The following is a 16,657-nucleotide window of genomic DNA, read 5'->3' as shown; positions in this document are numbered from 1 at the left end:
AACAGTATCCTTTAAAGAGCTTAAGTTTTCAATTTTGATGAATCCGATTTATTCACTTGTTCTTTTATGGACTGTGCTTTTGTTGAGCAGTTTGTTGAACAAAGGGGGTGCCGCGTAAGTCCTGCGAATATTTACTGAGGACGGTCTGCGTGCCAGGCACCGTGCATGCAGGAGGGCACGGTGATAAATAAGACTCACTACCGCTCACGCTCAGTGGAGGAGACGAGGTCTGTAAAGATGTAACTACAGCATACTGTAACTTTATAATGTCAGAAGGTGCACGGTACATAAAAAGGAAGAATAAAAAACTCCAGAAACCAGTGAAGGCTTTACAAAAGAGGAACTTAGCCAGCAGTAGATGCTGAAGCTGTGCACTGAATCAGAAGATCGGTGGGGGAAAACCCGCTTCCCCAAGCACAGCATGTGGATCTCAGTTCTCACACACCGATTCTAGAAAGCCAGAGAGAAGATGACGTAGAGGCAGAGCGTGCTAACTGGGTACCACTGAGGCCGGGGGCCCGGCCCTGCGCTCGCTTCTCTTCCCTGCACCCTCTGTGGCCCCCTCCTCGTGGCGTGTGTAGTAACTGCTCTCCCGCCAGCCTTGAGCCACGATTCACAGGGATGGCGCCTTTCAGGTAAAAATGACCTGGAGAAAGGGGAGCCTGGGGCATCAAAGAGATTGATCGAGCAGGTGAGGTACTTGGAAGGGGACCTGCACATAGGGGCTGCCTTCTCCCCATCCGTGAGACAAGCTCTGAGGGTGGTGGTTATTGTAGGTCGGCCTCGGGAAGGTGAGGAATTCTAGGCTTCCCGGAAAGACGGTCCCTTTTCCAGTTCCCTCTGGTGGAGTTGTTAACCAGGGAAAGTGCAGGAATGATGCTGTGATCTTTTAGAATGTCCTGAACTCCCAGAGCTGTTCTTGTGTTGCTGTTGTTTGAGGTTCTGGGTTGTCTTTAGAAGGACGCAGCCAGGACGTGTGTTTCCATCCTGAGATGCTTGGTTCCCTTCTGTTAGCAGCTTTCTTTCCTCCCCTCTTCCTCCTCCGTGGAGAGTCTACCCATTCATCCCTGGGGGTTGGGGGGTGCTCTCAGCCCCTCTGTCCGTGAGGCGGATGAGGAGAGCTGGCAGCTCAGACCAGCCCCATAGAAACAGCACCGGTGGCAGAGGCTCGGTCTGGATGCCCGCCCTGCTGGAGGCCACTCTGGTCTCACACACACCCGCCACCCATCTCACCGGCTCCTCACACCCAGAAGGCCTGGCGGGCGGTGTCAGGTGATGTGTTGAGTCAACAGAGCCATAGGAGAGCCCTCGTTGGAGTCCCGTGGCAGCGGCCGCCGCCAGCACCCCACGGAGGGGAGGGGAGGGGAGGGGAGGGGAGGGGAGGGAAGGAGAGGGGAGGGGAGGAATGCCCGCTCTGGCCGGCAGCCACCTGGCCTGCTGGGCGCCCAGCGGGAGGCCAGAGCCGGGCATCACACCCACCCACAAACCGGCTCCCCGGCTCCAGGCCTCAGCCTCCTCCGCCTGCTGGGCAGAACGAGGCTTTCCGAAGTGGTGGTTTGCAAACGGCTCCTGGGCCCATAGGCCATCGGGCCTGGTAGGGAGGTGCGTTCCAGACGCCATGGGGGCTGCACATCTGGAAATGACCGCACACACCTCGGGGAGGGGACGGGGGCTCGGAGCCCTTCCTAGATCCCCACGGCCCCTCCTCCCTCATACTGAGTCCAGCATGGAGAAGTGGGGAGGCTAAACAGCCCAGCCCAGAAGCCACCCAAAGGGGGCCCACCGAGCACGGCGGGCGGGACCGCACTCCACGAGCCGGGGGCGCCCGCAGTCCGCGCCAGGGCAGCTAACATCAAGGGTTCTGAGTGGTTCCAACACACAAATTGCAGAGAGTGTAGGAATAACTCAAGGTACAATTTCAGATTTTAAAAAGTCCGCCCTGGGAGCTTCCGAGTGGCAGGTTTCCCTGTCAGCTGGAATAATAAACAGGTGATGGGCAGTGAACAACCAGGAATTCCAAGAGGGGCTGGAGACAGAGCAGGGAAAGCCACGGAGGGTTGGTGTCCCAGGCACAGAGAGGGGAGGCCCGGCGCAGAGCCCCTGGTCAGGCACAGAGAGGGGAGGCCCGGCTCAGAGCCCCTTTTCAGGCAGAGGCTCTGCTGACTCTTAAAGAGGCCCGGTCTTGCCCCTCCCTGTACAGAACTGTAGTCCCGTCTCAGCAGGGCCAATTCCAAGTGTACCCTCAAACCAGATCCACCGATTCACACCACAGCGAGTACCGGCAGGCTGGCTTTGCCAGGACAATTTGCCTGGACGATGCTGTGTTACAAACAGGCATCTCAGAGAGATCAAGGTCAGAAAGACTTGTCTGAACTTGCATAGAAGCTAGTCCTGACCTAAGGGCGCATCTGAGCAGCGCAGGCCACGAGGAGGGCTCCTGCCCAGAAATATTCGGGCCCCGCCTTTGGCCAGTGTCAGAAAGCCTTTCCCCTGCCCCCGGGCACCTCGGCACCAGCCAGCGAGTATGAAACTCCACGGCCTCCTGCTGAGTTAGTGTCCTTCCCTTATGTGCTCTCAGGAAATGACAGTCACCACACTGACGAGGGCAGACTCTCCTCCCCCTCTCCCAAGCCCAGCATGTCTGAGTCAGGGCTGGCCACTACCCCCTTCACCCTGTGCAGCCTGTGGGCATATTTGGGGTGGCTGGCGGGCACGGGGAGAGGAGCCTGCAGGCAGTGGGGTGGGTACCCCGAGTGCCACCCTCCCAGCTCTGAGCCCACGCACCTGCCGTGCCCCCATGGGAACGTGCGCTCTTTCCTCTCTCCTGCCCTGACACTCATGCTGGTGAATCGGAGTCTGAACCCTCTCAGAGCTCAGGGAAGGTGCCCGCCTGGGGGTCTGAAGACCCGTGTCATTGCCGTGCATGGTCCAGCTTCCGTCCTAGCCGTCGCCCATGGGCCTGACACATCACCTCCCAGGGCCTGCGTTTCCTCCACTGTAAAATGAGGTCATGAAACATTTGTCCACTAAGGTCACCCACCACCGTTTCCACCGCTCCGATTCACTTGGTGGGAGCCACCCTGACTCTGTCACATTCGGCTGAATTAATCTGTGTGGCACCAGAGGATGCCTCTTACTTTTGTGATTGCACAGAGACCATCATCAGCGGGCACTGGCGTAGCTACTTCCCTTACATTGTCGAATCCTTAGCAAGTTGTTCTTTAGAAACTGCTTTATATGGGAACCGATTGTTCTAGAATCTCTCCCTCTTACAAAGCCACTGAGGGTTGTTGTTTTGTTTTTTTTTTCTCATCCCTTTGCGGAGGATTGCCTTTGAGGTTCCGCATCAAAAGGCACATATGCTCTTATCTTTTGCTGTAGTGAAGTAGCTAGGGTTACATTTGGGGGCCACGAAGCAGAACTCGGGCCTCCAGAGGAGCATGAAAAGGGCACAGCTCTTCTAAAGGCCAGGCAGACACCAGAGGCTGGACCAGACTGCTGGAACTGATCCAAAGTTACCGCTGTGAATGCCCACGACATTCCCCCCACCACTGTTTCTGTTTCGTTTTCTTTTGCCGGTTTACCCATGCAAAAATCGACACGCTAGAGCCAACGACTTAATAACTAGGTCCAGAATGCTGTTGGGTATACAAAGCCCTGTAAAACTGCAGCTTTTCCTGCATTCCTTCTAGGAGAATAACAACCTTAGAAAACGTCCTAGAAGAGTTTGTTTTCTTAGAAGAAAGAATTTTTCACCTACCACGTTACCATCATGCTTTGACTGACTCCAAAATGACTTCCGTCTCCAACAGATTTTGGATAGTTTCAATTATAAAAGATTGTAAAACAGACTCTTAGAGTCTATAAGCAAAACTTGTAGCCCAAAACCTTATTCCAAATTAATATATGAATTGAGAGTAAGCTCAAGTATGGCCACAGCCAAAGCCATTGGATATAAAGTTATCCAGGCCCATTTCTGGAGAAGAGTCCAAAAACTCTACCCCTGAGAGAGGGGCCCTGGTGGAGTGGACGGGGTGGAGAGGACACCAGGAGAGCATCTTTTAGGAAATGGGTGATTCTGGAGCATTCGGAGCAAGATCTCAAAGCAGCCAGCTAGAAAGGAGCGGGGGCCCTTGGGATGAGACGTAATTCAAGGGGGTCTCTGCGTGAGACTGTCATGGGCTGCAGGAAGAGTAGTTTCCATCAGAGGCCAGGCAGGGGGCTTGGAACTCCGAAAGAAGAGAATTTGCTCTCAAAGAAGGGAGCTGTGAGAGAGAGAGGGCTGAGGCCTCATTCCACGGGCCACGAAGAATGGGAACTAGAGTTACTTTAGAAGTCTCTTATCTGTAAAATGAGGAGGTTGGATTGAATGAATGGTTCCAAACTTGTCTGGCCACCTGTATCACCTGGGGAACTTCAGAAATGCAGGTTCCCAGGCTCTACCTCAGACCCACTCAACAGAATCCTTAGGACCTGAGACTGTGTGTTCTCTGAGCTGCCCGGTGACCCTGCTCAGCCGGGTTTGAGAACTGTGGCCTGAGAGCCTCTCAGCTGACCGGGTGACTCAGACGTCCTGCCCAGCGTGTTGGGTCAGACTCCGGGGATGGAGACGGGGGACTGCCCAGACCAAGGGTCTTGAGCAAAGCCTTCCCATGGGAAACGGAGGCAGAAAGTTATCCTAAGTTCAGTGGAAAAGTTATGGGGACTCTTCAGGGATACTCTGCCCAGAGCCCCAGAGCAGACCAGCACTGGGCTGGGACAGACCCAGGCCACACACGAGCCGTGCCCGGGGTGGGCGGTCCAACTGTCCTCCTGAGCAAAGGAGAGTGCCTGCTTCTGTTGGCACCCAGGGAGACCCCAGCCCACGGAGGCCGGAGAAGTCTGGTTTCCCCTCGAGTAAAGTTCAAGCCCCCGAAAGTCCAGCTGCCACCAGACATGGGTGGTTCCTTAAAATCAAGAAGGACCTAGAAATCTACCATCGAGTGTCAGACCTCAGGTCATGCCTGTGCCCAGGATTCACCAGGGTCTCAGGTTTGGGCCCAAATTTCCTGATGATGCAGCTTCCTATTTAGACCCGGAACTCACACTGCCTTTGTATTTCCCAGGCTCCCGTAGGTTACTCTGAAAGACACCGCAGGGAGGAGCCAGGTGGAGATTTCCTTTCCTTCCAGAGTTCCCACCTCAGGTTATTCCCCACCCCCATCGCCTTGGCTGTCCTGCCCTGCTGAGTCAGTTGGCAGCTCCAGGCTAAATTTCATCCCATCAGGCATCATGCATCATTCGGCGTGCTTGGTGGACACAGCGGTGAGCCTGTGGTCTGGGCATTCACAAAGAGGCACAGGGGCGCATCCGCGGGTGCCTCCACCTGTACCGTGATGGCGTGTCTGGAACGTTGCAGACCTTCCTCCTGGACAGGGCCTGGCTCAGGCCAGCCACTCCTTGTCCTCGCCCCATCCTCTCCGGGCCTGAGTAATGGATGCTTGGACCGAGGCTGGTGAGGCCTCAGGGTGCTTGTGACCCTAGAATGGGATCTGCTGACCAGCTCTGGGGACCTGCCTCTGCACCTTTGGTCTCACTGACGTCAGCCCTGGGTGGGAACACACTGGTGTCTGACGGACGTCAGCGGTGCACCTTTACACGAGGACCACTCTCCACAGGGCAGACCGGACCCCAGCATGTGCACACCCTGCTTGTCTTTCTTCTACCGCCTGGGGCCTTCTGTCCCTCCTAATGTCCCTCTCTGTGTCATGGTCCCTTAGCAGCAGGGGTCCTTGCCTCTCCCTGGCTGGGGCATTTTGTCTGACACACGCTGTCTGTATCACCATCCTCCCATGACCCTCGTCACCATCCCTCCAAAGTTAGGAACAATACCCACCCCCCCATCTCTGTGATGCGTAGTTAGTTGTTTTAAAAGCTGCATGTAAGCAAACCCCCATCCAGTGTAAATTGAAAATTTGTCCTTCTCACTCCGTGCTCTTGGAACAATGGTCAACAAGGACGTTTAAGATCAGGAACAAAATGAATTTTTTCTTTTTCTTTTTTTGTTTTTTCTGAGCACCCGATTTTCCCAGTGAGTTTTATTTGGGCAGACCTGGGGACGGGGAGGCCCTGGATCTAAAAGAAGGTGTTGGGCCTCTTGGTGGTGAAGCGTGGCTTGTGCTGGCGACGGAGGACCCGGTGGGGCAGTGGGAATTTGATCCTGGAGTCGTGGAACTGCTTGACTGCTGGTCGGTGGCACTTGCTGGCTGCGATCTCCTCCACCTTCATGATCTGGATCGAGTGGGCCCGGGCACGGTGCCGGGAGCCCACGTCTCAGTCTGCAGGGATCAGGAGGGGGGCACTTGGGGAACGAGTGGCCACAGCATCTGGTCCCAGCAGGTACTGGCTACCAAGTGTGTAGAACCTCCAAATTCACTTTGAGGGGCACAGCTGCAGCCCCCCAAAGGCGACAAGATCCACTTGCTGTTAGCACCTCTGTTTAAACCGCTGTTACAAGAAACAGCAGTTCTTGGGTTTAGGTGCTTGGAAAATGAATTTTTTCATTTTGGTTTTTCTTCCTTGGTATTTCAGACCCAGCCTTGTTAGTCTTGTTAGCCAAGTGCTAACATGCATGAGAAAGGCTGGTGCTGCCCAAGGAAGAGGTGGGGGGGGTGGGGAGAGCACATGCAGGTGCACACCACACGGCCATCTTGTCTACCCGGTTTATTTTTACAAAACGGGGTTGGCTAGTTAGTGGTGAGACTAGGCCTGGACCTTGAGGCTCCTGAAATGCAGGCCTGTCCTCTGCATCCCTCTGCTGGCCCCTGTTGGCTCGCTTTCTTCCCGTGGCACCGCTGTTCTCCTTTCTCCCCTTCTCTCCAGACGTAGCCCACGCCAGCACAGCCTGGCCCTGTGAAGTCACCAGCTCATGGCTCCCTGGTGTCTGGAGCCGCTGGCCTGGTGTCTGGCGTGGCTGCCAGGAGTCGTTTCTGTTCACTCGCTGAGCCTATTCACGGGCCCTGGCTGCGGCCTCAGGAGACTCGGAGGCATTGTTCACTCTCAGAGGCTGACAGCAGTGCTAACAGAGACCTCAAGGGGCAGGGGAAGCGGGGAGAGCCTTCTCGGAAGAACAAGACAGGGGGACCTGTCTGTCCTTCTCGGTTCTGTGGCCACAGCTCCGTGCTGTCTGGGCCCATGGGAAAGTTGTCTCAATCAGACGTAGACCCTTTTCATTCTCCAGAGTTGAGGCCCAGCTCTTCCGGGTGTGTCCGTGGGACGTTCCCGCCCCTCCAGCCCCTTCTCCGCGCGCCCCCGGTTTTGGCCTTACAGGCGTTTCACTCTTGGCGCTCATTGAGTGCTGCTGGTGGTGTTGGTGCTGGTTTTGCTTTTGTCCCATTTCCTCCAGCCAGACTGAAAGGTGGGACTTGTCTGCTGCATCTTGACCTGGCCCATAGCAGCCGGCCAATCGGACACATGGTTCTCCTGAGAGACTGAGTTTGGGAGTTTATCCTACAGTTAGGAAATAAATTGGGACTGCAGCCTTGACTGCAGCCTCATGAAAGACTCCAACCCCAAACCATACAACTAAGCTGCTCCCAAATTCCTGACACACTGAAACTGTGTGAATTAATAAACATTTATTGTTGTTTTAAGTAAAAAAAAAAAAAAAAAGCAACAAAACAAAAAGAAAGAAATTGGTCTCTTTAAAAGGAATGGGGGGACTTCCCTGGTGACGCAGTGGTTGGGAATCCACCTGCCAATGCAGGGGACACGGGTTCAAGCCCTGGTCCGGGAAGATCCCACATGCCGCGGAGCAGCTAAGCCTGTGCACCACAACTACTGAGCCTGTGTGCCACAACCACTGAAGCCGGGACACCTAGAGCCCGTGCACCGCAACGAAGAGTAGCCCCCGCTCGCCGCAACTAGAGAAAGCCCGTGTGCAGCAATGAAGACCCAACGCAGCCAAAGATAAATAAATAAATAAAAAACAATCAAACAAACAAAAAAGTAGGTTAAAAGTAATGGAGGATTGTGTCAGCATTGCCCCATTTTTCCCTTTATTGTGACACCAGTATTCAAAAAAAGAAAAAAGATTTCTGTATATCATGCTTACCTGGCCCCCTTTCCTTTCATAAGACAGTTTTCCCCCCACTGGTAAAGTGGCATAAGTGTGAGCACAAGTCCCCTCTCTGGTGAAAATGTCTCTACTCTTTCCGGCTGGCACGGAAGAGAAAACATCTTTGAAGGCACCCATCCTCGCCCCGCCAACGCTGCCCCGCCTCCGCGGGGAGCCCCCCCTCTCCCTCCTGCGTCCCCTCCTGTCCTTCAGCAACACCAACGTCCCTCCAGGCACCCATGCTTCCCTCCTCTTGGCCTGTGAAACCACACTTTCTGGAAGGGTGATTCATGCACCCAAAGTGTGATTCTAAGTCTTTGTGTTCTTTCTCTGGGCGATATTCCAGTTTAATCACGGCAAAAACAGTCTAGAATTTGGATCCGGCTGTGACCTCTGCCATTCACTCACTAAAGTGAATGGATCCGTAATTTTTCTAAGCCCCGGTTTCTTCACCTGTGAAGTGGGGTCATAAACCTGCCCCCTTTCTCTCTCGGGGCGGGGGGGTGGGAGCTGCTAGGAGCAAACAGAGCAAGACTGTGTCCCAGCGCTTTGTAACCAGTAAGATGGTATCGTAAGACTCCACCCTCTTAGAGATGTTTCAGGTTTCAGTGCAAAGAGGGGGCGAGTTTTTGGTTCTAGGAAAGTTCTTCCCCGTACCCGAAGCTACACACGTTCCTAATCCACACAGCGTGTTACCTGTCCCCTCCTCCCCCCTCCCCCCCCACCATGGTCCAGGGTACCATCCTGTTTCCCAGCAGGAATCACCTGTGCTGGGAAGGGAGGACAGAGGAAGCAGGAGGCCAGGTGGAAAGGTGGGGGCATGTCTTGAACTTGGAAAGATTTCCATGAGAGGAGCTTCCTTGAGGGGCGTGGAGTTTCATTTGGTTCCACCAGAAACAAACTGTTCCCACCACCGGCTGAAAAGCCCGGCATCTCCTCATCCTGGGCAGCTCCCCGAGGCTGTGTGTGTCTAGGGCGCGTCCTCTGCCATCCCTCTTGCCCTCTGTGGGGACTGAGTCAGGATCGTCCTGGTGCTTGTGTGGGATGAGTCCCAGGGGACACAGAAGCTGCCGTCTGGGCTTAAGGAGCCCTCTTAGGTAGCAAGCTGCTTCGTCCGTTACAGTCTCTGTAATTCGCACTTGAGAAACTAACATTCTGTCACAAGAGCTAGCCAGGAGTTCCACCAGCTCTGAAAGTCCCCCGACAATGGCCACTGGGCTTCGTCCTGAAGACTGTCCTAAGTGGGACAGCATCCTCCAGAGAGAAGGGGGAATGGGGAGAGTTGAGGGGGAGAGCCTGGGGGGAAGCAGGCCCCGTCCTCCGTCTGGCCGGAGCCGGCTGGGCGCCAGGATCAGGGTGCAGGCGCTTCCAGACCGTGTTAGCCGGCCTCTTGCCTCAACAGCAGAACAGTGGCTGAAAAAAGTGATTTTCTGAATAACAAATACATCATTCGTATGATATTATACATCATATCGAAAAGTAGCAAAGGGCCCACGATGATCCTCCTCCCTGCCGCTCGTTCCCATCACCGGATGCAGCCCGTGTTCCCAGATCCTCCCAGACACTCTGGGCGAATGCAGACAGTGGGATGCAGGTGCACAGGTTCTTCCCCGTCTGTGAAGCTCTGAATGGGCCCTTCTGTGCAGACGGCTCTGCGGTTTGCTTCCTTCCCTTACCCCTCCGTCTGGGAGGTGAGAAGGACGGTGGGGCTTGCCGCGTGCCGTAGGGAAGAAGGCTGCGGGCGTGCGGTGATGTGTGTAACCTCTTCCTACCGAAGAGCATCTGTGTCTCCGGCTCTGCTTTGAAGCCCCAGGGAGGTGGATGACCCCAGACACTGGCTGGTTAGTGCTGACACAAGTACGTCCGCGGCCCGAACGCGCGGTAGCAGAACGGCTGGGGAAGAACTTGTGTTTGTAGTCGTGAGAGATGCTGCCGAAATGACCCCTCCGAGGCACTGATTTCCTCTGGCCTCGGAAAACTCCCCCGCGGGCCTGGAGCGGGGTCGCCGCCAGATGGGGACGGGTCTAGACTGAGCCCTGCGAGACAGAGCAGGGTCCGCCCTGGTGCTTCTTGCTGCTGGCTGCGGGTGCGGAGATCCCTGGGGCTGCTTGTCCTTTATGTGAAGAACTCAGGCCCCCGAGGGGCTCCGCCTGAGGGGTCCCTGCGGGTTGTCAGGATGTGGTCAGTGGCACAGGCTTTTGAGCCTAAAAGGCCCCCACCCAGTCCTGCTTGTTTCCCCCTCTGTTCGGTCTCCAGCACAAACCCCGGAATGCAGGGAACACCCCAAAGAAAGCACAGGAAGGGCCTCTGTGTCCAGTGGCCCAGGCGAGAGTTGGGAGCAGGGACCGTGACATTTCCCGCTGGGCCGTGGCACCTGCGCGGGCTGTCACGGGAGCCAGTGAAGGCCACGCCACCACCCTTGGGGCCTGAGGCCCGTGAGGTGCCCGTCCACAAACAAAGCAGCCCGAGGGCTTCCTTCTCCCATCCGGCACAGCCCCCTGAGAGGCTCGGGCCCGCCCCAGCCTGGCCCGTGGCCTCACTCCTCCTGCTCCGTGGGTATCGCCCACAGCCTGGCCTGCCCGCCAGAGCACCTGCATCTCCCCCTGCAGAGCTGCTGGACCACCAGATCTCCAGCTGCTCGGGGTCCCCAGTCTCCATCTTCCGCTCCTCACTCCCCCAGCCCCATCTCCAAACGGGCCTTGCTTCTCAAGACCTTTGGGGTAAACTTTTTTCCAAAAAGTTTTGGAAACTTAGGGGCCTTTGCTCTTAGGGGCCTTTCACGTTGTAAGTCTGGAGACCTTCAAAACCGTGGTGACAGCATTCTACCTCCTGCTTTCACCTGGAGCTCCTCCCAGGTCAGCCTGGGGCCTGGGCGGCAGGGATCCCCACTTGGCGTGTTTCCGTGGGATAAGGGGTCCCTGGAAAATGGCACTCCTCCTTTACCTGGTTACTCTCCCAATGCTTCTGCCTGGGAAATATGGGAGAGAAGATTCCAACTGAGCTTGAGCCTTGGCCCTGCCCCCTTCTCTTTCTCTGCCTGTTGGGGGCCGGCATTGACCAAGCACCTGCCCCTCACCCAGGACAGCTCTGGGCTGATGATGCATTTGGGGGCGTGGGGGAGGGGCGGGTAGCGGGGAGAGAATTCCATACTTTACATTTGGTTTGGTGTGAAGCAGCTCATTGTTCACTGGTAGCGCTCAGTACAGACAAAATGTGCTGAGTTCAGGGGTGGGAGGCTCATAAGGCCGCAGAGTCAGCAGGAGGGAGATGGGATGAGTTAGGCGGCCGCTCTGGGTGGTGAGGATGGAAGCAGAAGAGCGAACATGTGTGCACAGCGATGGCATGAGAGGAGTCTGGACGTGGCACAGAGCAGCACAGAGAAAGAGCCCCAGGCTCGCGGCTCGTAGGCTGACCAGTCTTTGTCAAGGTCAGAAGGAGCGAGAGGATGGCCCTTGGACCATGTCTACTGATGTCTTTGCTTTGGCTTGCATGATTAAATATTTTTAAATAACCAATCTAAAATAAAAATTTTATTCAGTTACGTATAAATGTGAGAGATCAGACTCAAATCCAGAGTCTGATCTTAGAAAACAAATCAATATCAGGCAACATTATTGTATTCATTTCCTAGAGCTGCCGTAACAAAGTACCACAAACCTGGGTGGCATTAAATGACAGAAGTTTTTTCTCTCACGGTTCCAGAGGCTGGAAGTCTGAAACCAAGGTGTCAGAAGGGCCACGCTCTCTCTGAGACTCTGGATAGAATCCCTCCTTGCCTCTTCTAGCTTCTTTTTGCCTTCTTCCAGTTTTGTTGAGAAATAATTGATACGCATCTCTGTATACGTTTAAGGCATACAGCATGATACTTTGATTTGCGTGTATTGTGAAATGATGATCACAGTGGGTCGGCTAACATCCCTCATCTCTATAGAAACAATAAAAAAGAAAAGAAAAAGGAAAAGAACTTTTCTCCTTGTGACGAGAGCTCAGGATTTACTTTCTTAACAACTGTCCTGTATATCATACAGCAGTGTTGACTACAGTCGTCATTTTGTACCTGACATCCCTGGTACTTATTTATCTTATAACTGGAAATTTGTACCTTTTGATTACCTTCCTCCACTCTTCTAGCTTCTGATGGTTGCCAGCAGCGCTTGGTCTTCCTTGACTCATAGAGGCGTCACTCTGATCTCTGCCTCTGTCATCACGTGGTCTTCTTCTCTCTCTGTGTGTGTGTGTGTGTGTGTGTGTCAGTGTGTGTGTGTGTCTGTGTCTTCCCCTCTTATAAGGACACTACACATAGGGTTAAGAGCCCAAACTACTCCAGTATAATCTCAGCTTGATTCCATCTGCAAAGACCTTATTTCCAAATACGGTCACATTCATAGGTACCGGAGGTTAAGACTTTAACATATCTCTCTGGGGGTGGGGGAACACCATTCAGCTCGTAACAATGATCTTATCGTGCAGTCAGCTAGGTGTGAGTGAGATAGGCCCCCGGGATTGTACCAACCCTGTCGAAGTGGACGGCCTCTCACTCTGGCAGATTCCTGTCCCCAGCCTCCTCGCAGGTCCTTGGTCACCGCTCCCCACCCGCTTCCTCCTGGCTCCTAGCCATCTAAGTCTTCACTCTGCAAGGCCCCTTCCTTCCCGAAGCCGCCCCCAGCGTTCATCTTCATGGTGATTCTCACTACTGCACACTCACAGTGACCATCTTCACGTGGCACATTTTCACAATAACAGCGTGTCCCGTCTGGTCCTCGGTGTATGTTGTCAGGTGACTTCTGCAGCCCTGACCTTTGTCTCTGCTGAATACTTCATGAACTTCCTTACGTCTCATCTCGAGTAATATGGGTTCCACTCCGCATGCTCTTGGCACCATGCTTTGTAGGGGAGGAGGGGAGATCCAATGGTCTTGGACTCAGTGGCAGAAAATAGCATCCGAAGTGTGTGTGTAAGAAGTCTTTCACCCCGACAGCTTCTGAACTGTTGGAGCGGCTCCTTCACGGCAAGGGGACTCTGCCCACGACTCAAGTCGGATGACGAGGGGATTTCTGGGCACAGCTGATTCTAAGGGATTAGAAGTCATTGTCTACTAGCTTGTCCCCAGTATTCAGAATTTAATCTTTTATATTCCTGCCATTTGAGATTTTTTTGGCCCTTGTAGATGGAAGCCCCTTTCCCTGTGTCAGCCAGATTTCTAACGGCCCTGTGTGGTTTCCTCCTCAACTTCAGGCCTCTCTTCCTCTCCATCAACACCCACCCAAGTGGCCAAGCAGCACACGTTTCCTCTCGAATCCTATAAGCATGAGCCTGAGCGACTGGAAAATCGCATCTATGCCTCCTCTTCCCCTCCGGACACAGGCCAGAGGTTCTGCCCGTCCTCCTTCCAAAGTTCAGCCAGGCCTCCGTCAGCATCGCCAACACACCATTCTCCCTCCAAATCTGTAAGTCTGGGCCTTCTCCTGGGGGCCGGGCCGCCGGGTATGGGAGGGAGGGCAGAGTCTGTATACAGCTGAAGCTAAAGCTGTGCACTCCTGACTGACATTTTTGGTACATTTTATCATGAATCACAAACTGAGCAAAAAAATGGCGAGGGCACAGTAGGCAAATGGAAACCAAACGAATGGTAACATCTGGAACGTGATCAGAAAAAGCTTTCTGCTCTCTTAGCTTCTTTTTAAAAATCAGTCATTAAAAGCTTTCTTTGAATTTATCTTGATTGGGATACTAAAGTAAAAAGTCATAGGCAAAGCTAAAAAATTGGTTTTTATAGAAATTTTATTCTAGATTTTAAAGATTTAAAGTCTGACGTCATTTGACTTGGGAAGCATTCTTGGAAAGGTGAACCTTTCAAAGCAGAGTGGGATGGTGAAACAGGTGTCTTTGCATCCTTCGGAGGATTGGGACTCGTGGGTATGGATGGAAGAAGCTGGCTTAGCACCAGCGCTTAAACACTCTATATTTCAACACCGTGGGCCCTACGTGTGGGGACCACCGTCACTGCCTCCTAGTTCATGTTGGCTACCACAGACACTCAGTATCATTCCTGTGCCCAGCAAGGATACGAGGACCATATCGCTAGAGTCTATCCATATGGATGTAACTATTTTATTCAGCTGTGGTATTAGTTTCCTGCGGCTGCTGTAACAAAGGGGCACAAACTGGGGGGATTAAAACAACAGGAGGCTATTGTCTCACGGTTCTGGAGGCTGGAAGGCTACAATCAAGGTTTCGGCAGGACCACGTTCCCTCTGCAATCTCTGAGGGGGAGGAGGATATTCCCTGGCCTCTCCCAGCTTCCAGTAGCCCCAGGATTTTCTTGGATTGTGGCAGCGTCACTCCAGTCTCCACCTCCATCTTCACATGGCTGTCTTCCCTCTGTCTCTGTTTGTGTCCAGCTTTAAACTCTTATGAGAACACCAGTCGTGTTGGATGAGGGCCCAACCTAACTCAGTACGACCACTTCTTGATAACCTCTGCAAAGACCTGATTTCCAAATAAGGTCGCATTCACAGGTATCAGTGGTCAGGAGCTCAGCGTAGCTTTTTGGGGGACACCATCCAACCGTAAGAGTTGCTACCTTTGGGAAGAAAGAAGATGTGTTCGTCATGCAGAGAACCTACTATGACTCTTCTCCTTGTTCGTCTGATGATTATTATATTAGATGTAAGCTTAGCAGAGTATTGTTTTAAGTGCTGAGGAATAAAATGCAAGGTGTTGTCTCCGCCCTCTAGGGCTTAACAGTCTCACTGGGAACAGAATAGCACTCAGATAAAACAGTTAAATAAAAGCGGAAAGTAGGTTGGGTGGGGATCAGGAGTGAAACATAGTCCACACTGCAGCGGATGGGAAAGGGAAAATACTGTTGTCTGATAAGGGCAAGGAAACCTTGGGTGATTGTAGGGTCTAAATAAGGGGAGAGGGGAGGGGAGGGCCTCCTGGAAAAGAAAATTAGCCATGGCTTGGGGTGGGAAGGAGTGTGACGTGTAGCAGGGGGTAGGAGCTGGGGGCGGGGGGCTGTCTCTGGGAGGTGGGCATCTGGCAGAGATTGGGGACAAAAGGACCGCTCACTAGAGACGTGGAGAGATGCAGGTCTTGGCCGCTTCGAGCTAAGGGCCCAGGAGGAAGGTCATCCGTGTTCTTGGGTATGAATGAGAAAAGATCTAGAGGTTTCTGTTCTCCCAGGCATTTAGCCAAGAGACTTGGTCATAGAGATAACAGAACAAATATATCCAAAAAAGGAATGATGCGGCAACCCAAAGATTATCAAAAAGCAGGAAGCCACTACTCCCCTCGGGCTGGAGGGACGTGTTGGGAGCCCATCAGGTGGGAGGTGGAACCAGTGTCTGCCTGGCAGGAGCTGGAACCGCAGAGGAGAAGCGGCCACTGGCCAGAGACGCCATGCGAGGCAGAGGGGTAGAAGGTCTGGCGTCTCCACTGCTTCCTGCCTTCCACCCTGTGCCAAACCTGCCGAGAGGCCAGTGGGCCAGGAGGTCTGGGACAGAAACCCTGGGGGAGGAGGGAGGAGACCGGAGGAGGGAGCCAAGAGGGAAGCGACCGGCCGAGAGGTCTCAAGTCTCAAAATGTTGGCTTCTTCTCATGGACCAGGGATAACTGACAGGGTAGCCCCGTGTAAGAAGAGACACTGCATGGAAGAGGAGACGGTTATTTCAACTTCAGATCATTTGAAGTGATGGTGCAGACGCAGACACAGGGTTTTTCCGTGATTGCAGAAGTTCTGTGCTCGGGACAGCCTCTCCCAGGTTAAGTGAGAGAGAATCCAGAGGGCGTTCTAGGTCTGCCCTCTGTGCCCTGCCCCCACCCCGATTGTGACTAGAAAGTGATATTCTTAACTGTTCATACCGCACAACTATGGAGCTCTTGGTGAAAGCCAGCGAGCCTGGGCCCTTCCAGGCTTTCTGAGGCGGTTCTGGGGCCAGGGAGGAGGGGTTCTCGGCTGTATCCCGTACTCAGAGGTGGGCACGGACCCTGTGCCCTGCTCAGAGCCTGCGATTCCACAAACAGACTGAGGGAACTGATAGCACCGTGAAGTTTCAACAACCGTCCAAATATCATGGATGGATAAACATGATGGACACATACAATGGAATATTATTCAGCCTTGAAAAGGAAGGAAATCTTGACGGATGCTACAACGTGGATGAACCTTGAGGATGTTATGCTAAGTGAAATAAGCCAGTCTTAAAAGGACAAATGTCGTATGATTCCACTTATAGGAGGTCCCTAGAGCTGTCAGATTCATAAGAGACAGAAAGCAGAATGGTGGTTACCAGGGTCTGGATGGGGAGAAATGGGGAGTCAGTGTTTAATGGGGACAGAGTTTCAGTTTGGGAAGATGAAAAAAGTTCTGAAGATGATGGTGGTGATGGTTGCACAACCATATGAATGTACTTGATGCCACTGAATTGTACTCTTAAAAATGGTTAAAATGACGAATTTTATGTTAAGTATATTTTACCACAGTTTTTTTTCATAATTTAGGAGACCACAGTTATTTGGACTCCATATACCTTATTGTCCATGATCATTTTACAAAGT

General features: G+C 53.3%; 1 protein-coding gene across 7 annotated transcripts in view; it reads left to right on the top strand.

The window, feature by feature from the left end:
* PRKAG2 (protein kinase AMP-activated non-catalytic subunit gamma 2) overlaps window positions 1-16,657 on the top strand; it is a 282,829-nt gene that overhangs the window by 160,511 nt on the left and 105,661 nt on the right. For all 7 annotated transcript variants that reach the window (XR_014246663.1, XM_082398971.1, XM_082398968.1 and 4 more), the window contains one exon: window positions 13,331-13,542. Coding sequence is in view for 6 of the 7 variants with exons in the window: in XM_082398971.1 (XP_082255097.1) it covers window positions 13,331-13,542 (212 nt within the window). In the remaining variant the exon portion in view is untranslated. The remainder of the gene's footprint in view (window positions 1-13,330; window positions 13,543-16,657) is intronic.

Source organism: Balaenoptera borealis, assembly GCF_965194805.1.
Source record: "Balaenoptera borealis genome assembly, chromosome: 7".
Lineage (NCBI taxonomy): Eukaryota > Metazoa > Chordata > Mammalia > Artiodactyla > Balaenopteridae > Balaenoptera > Balaenoptera borealis.
This window is presented reverse-complemented; position numbering and strand designations above follow the sequence as displayed.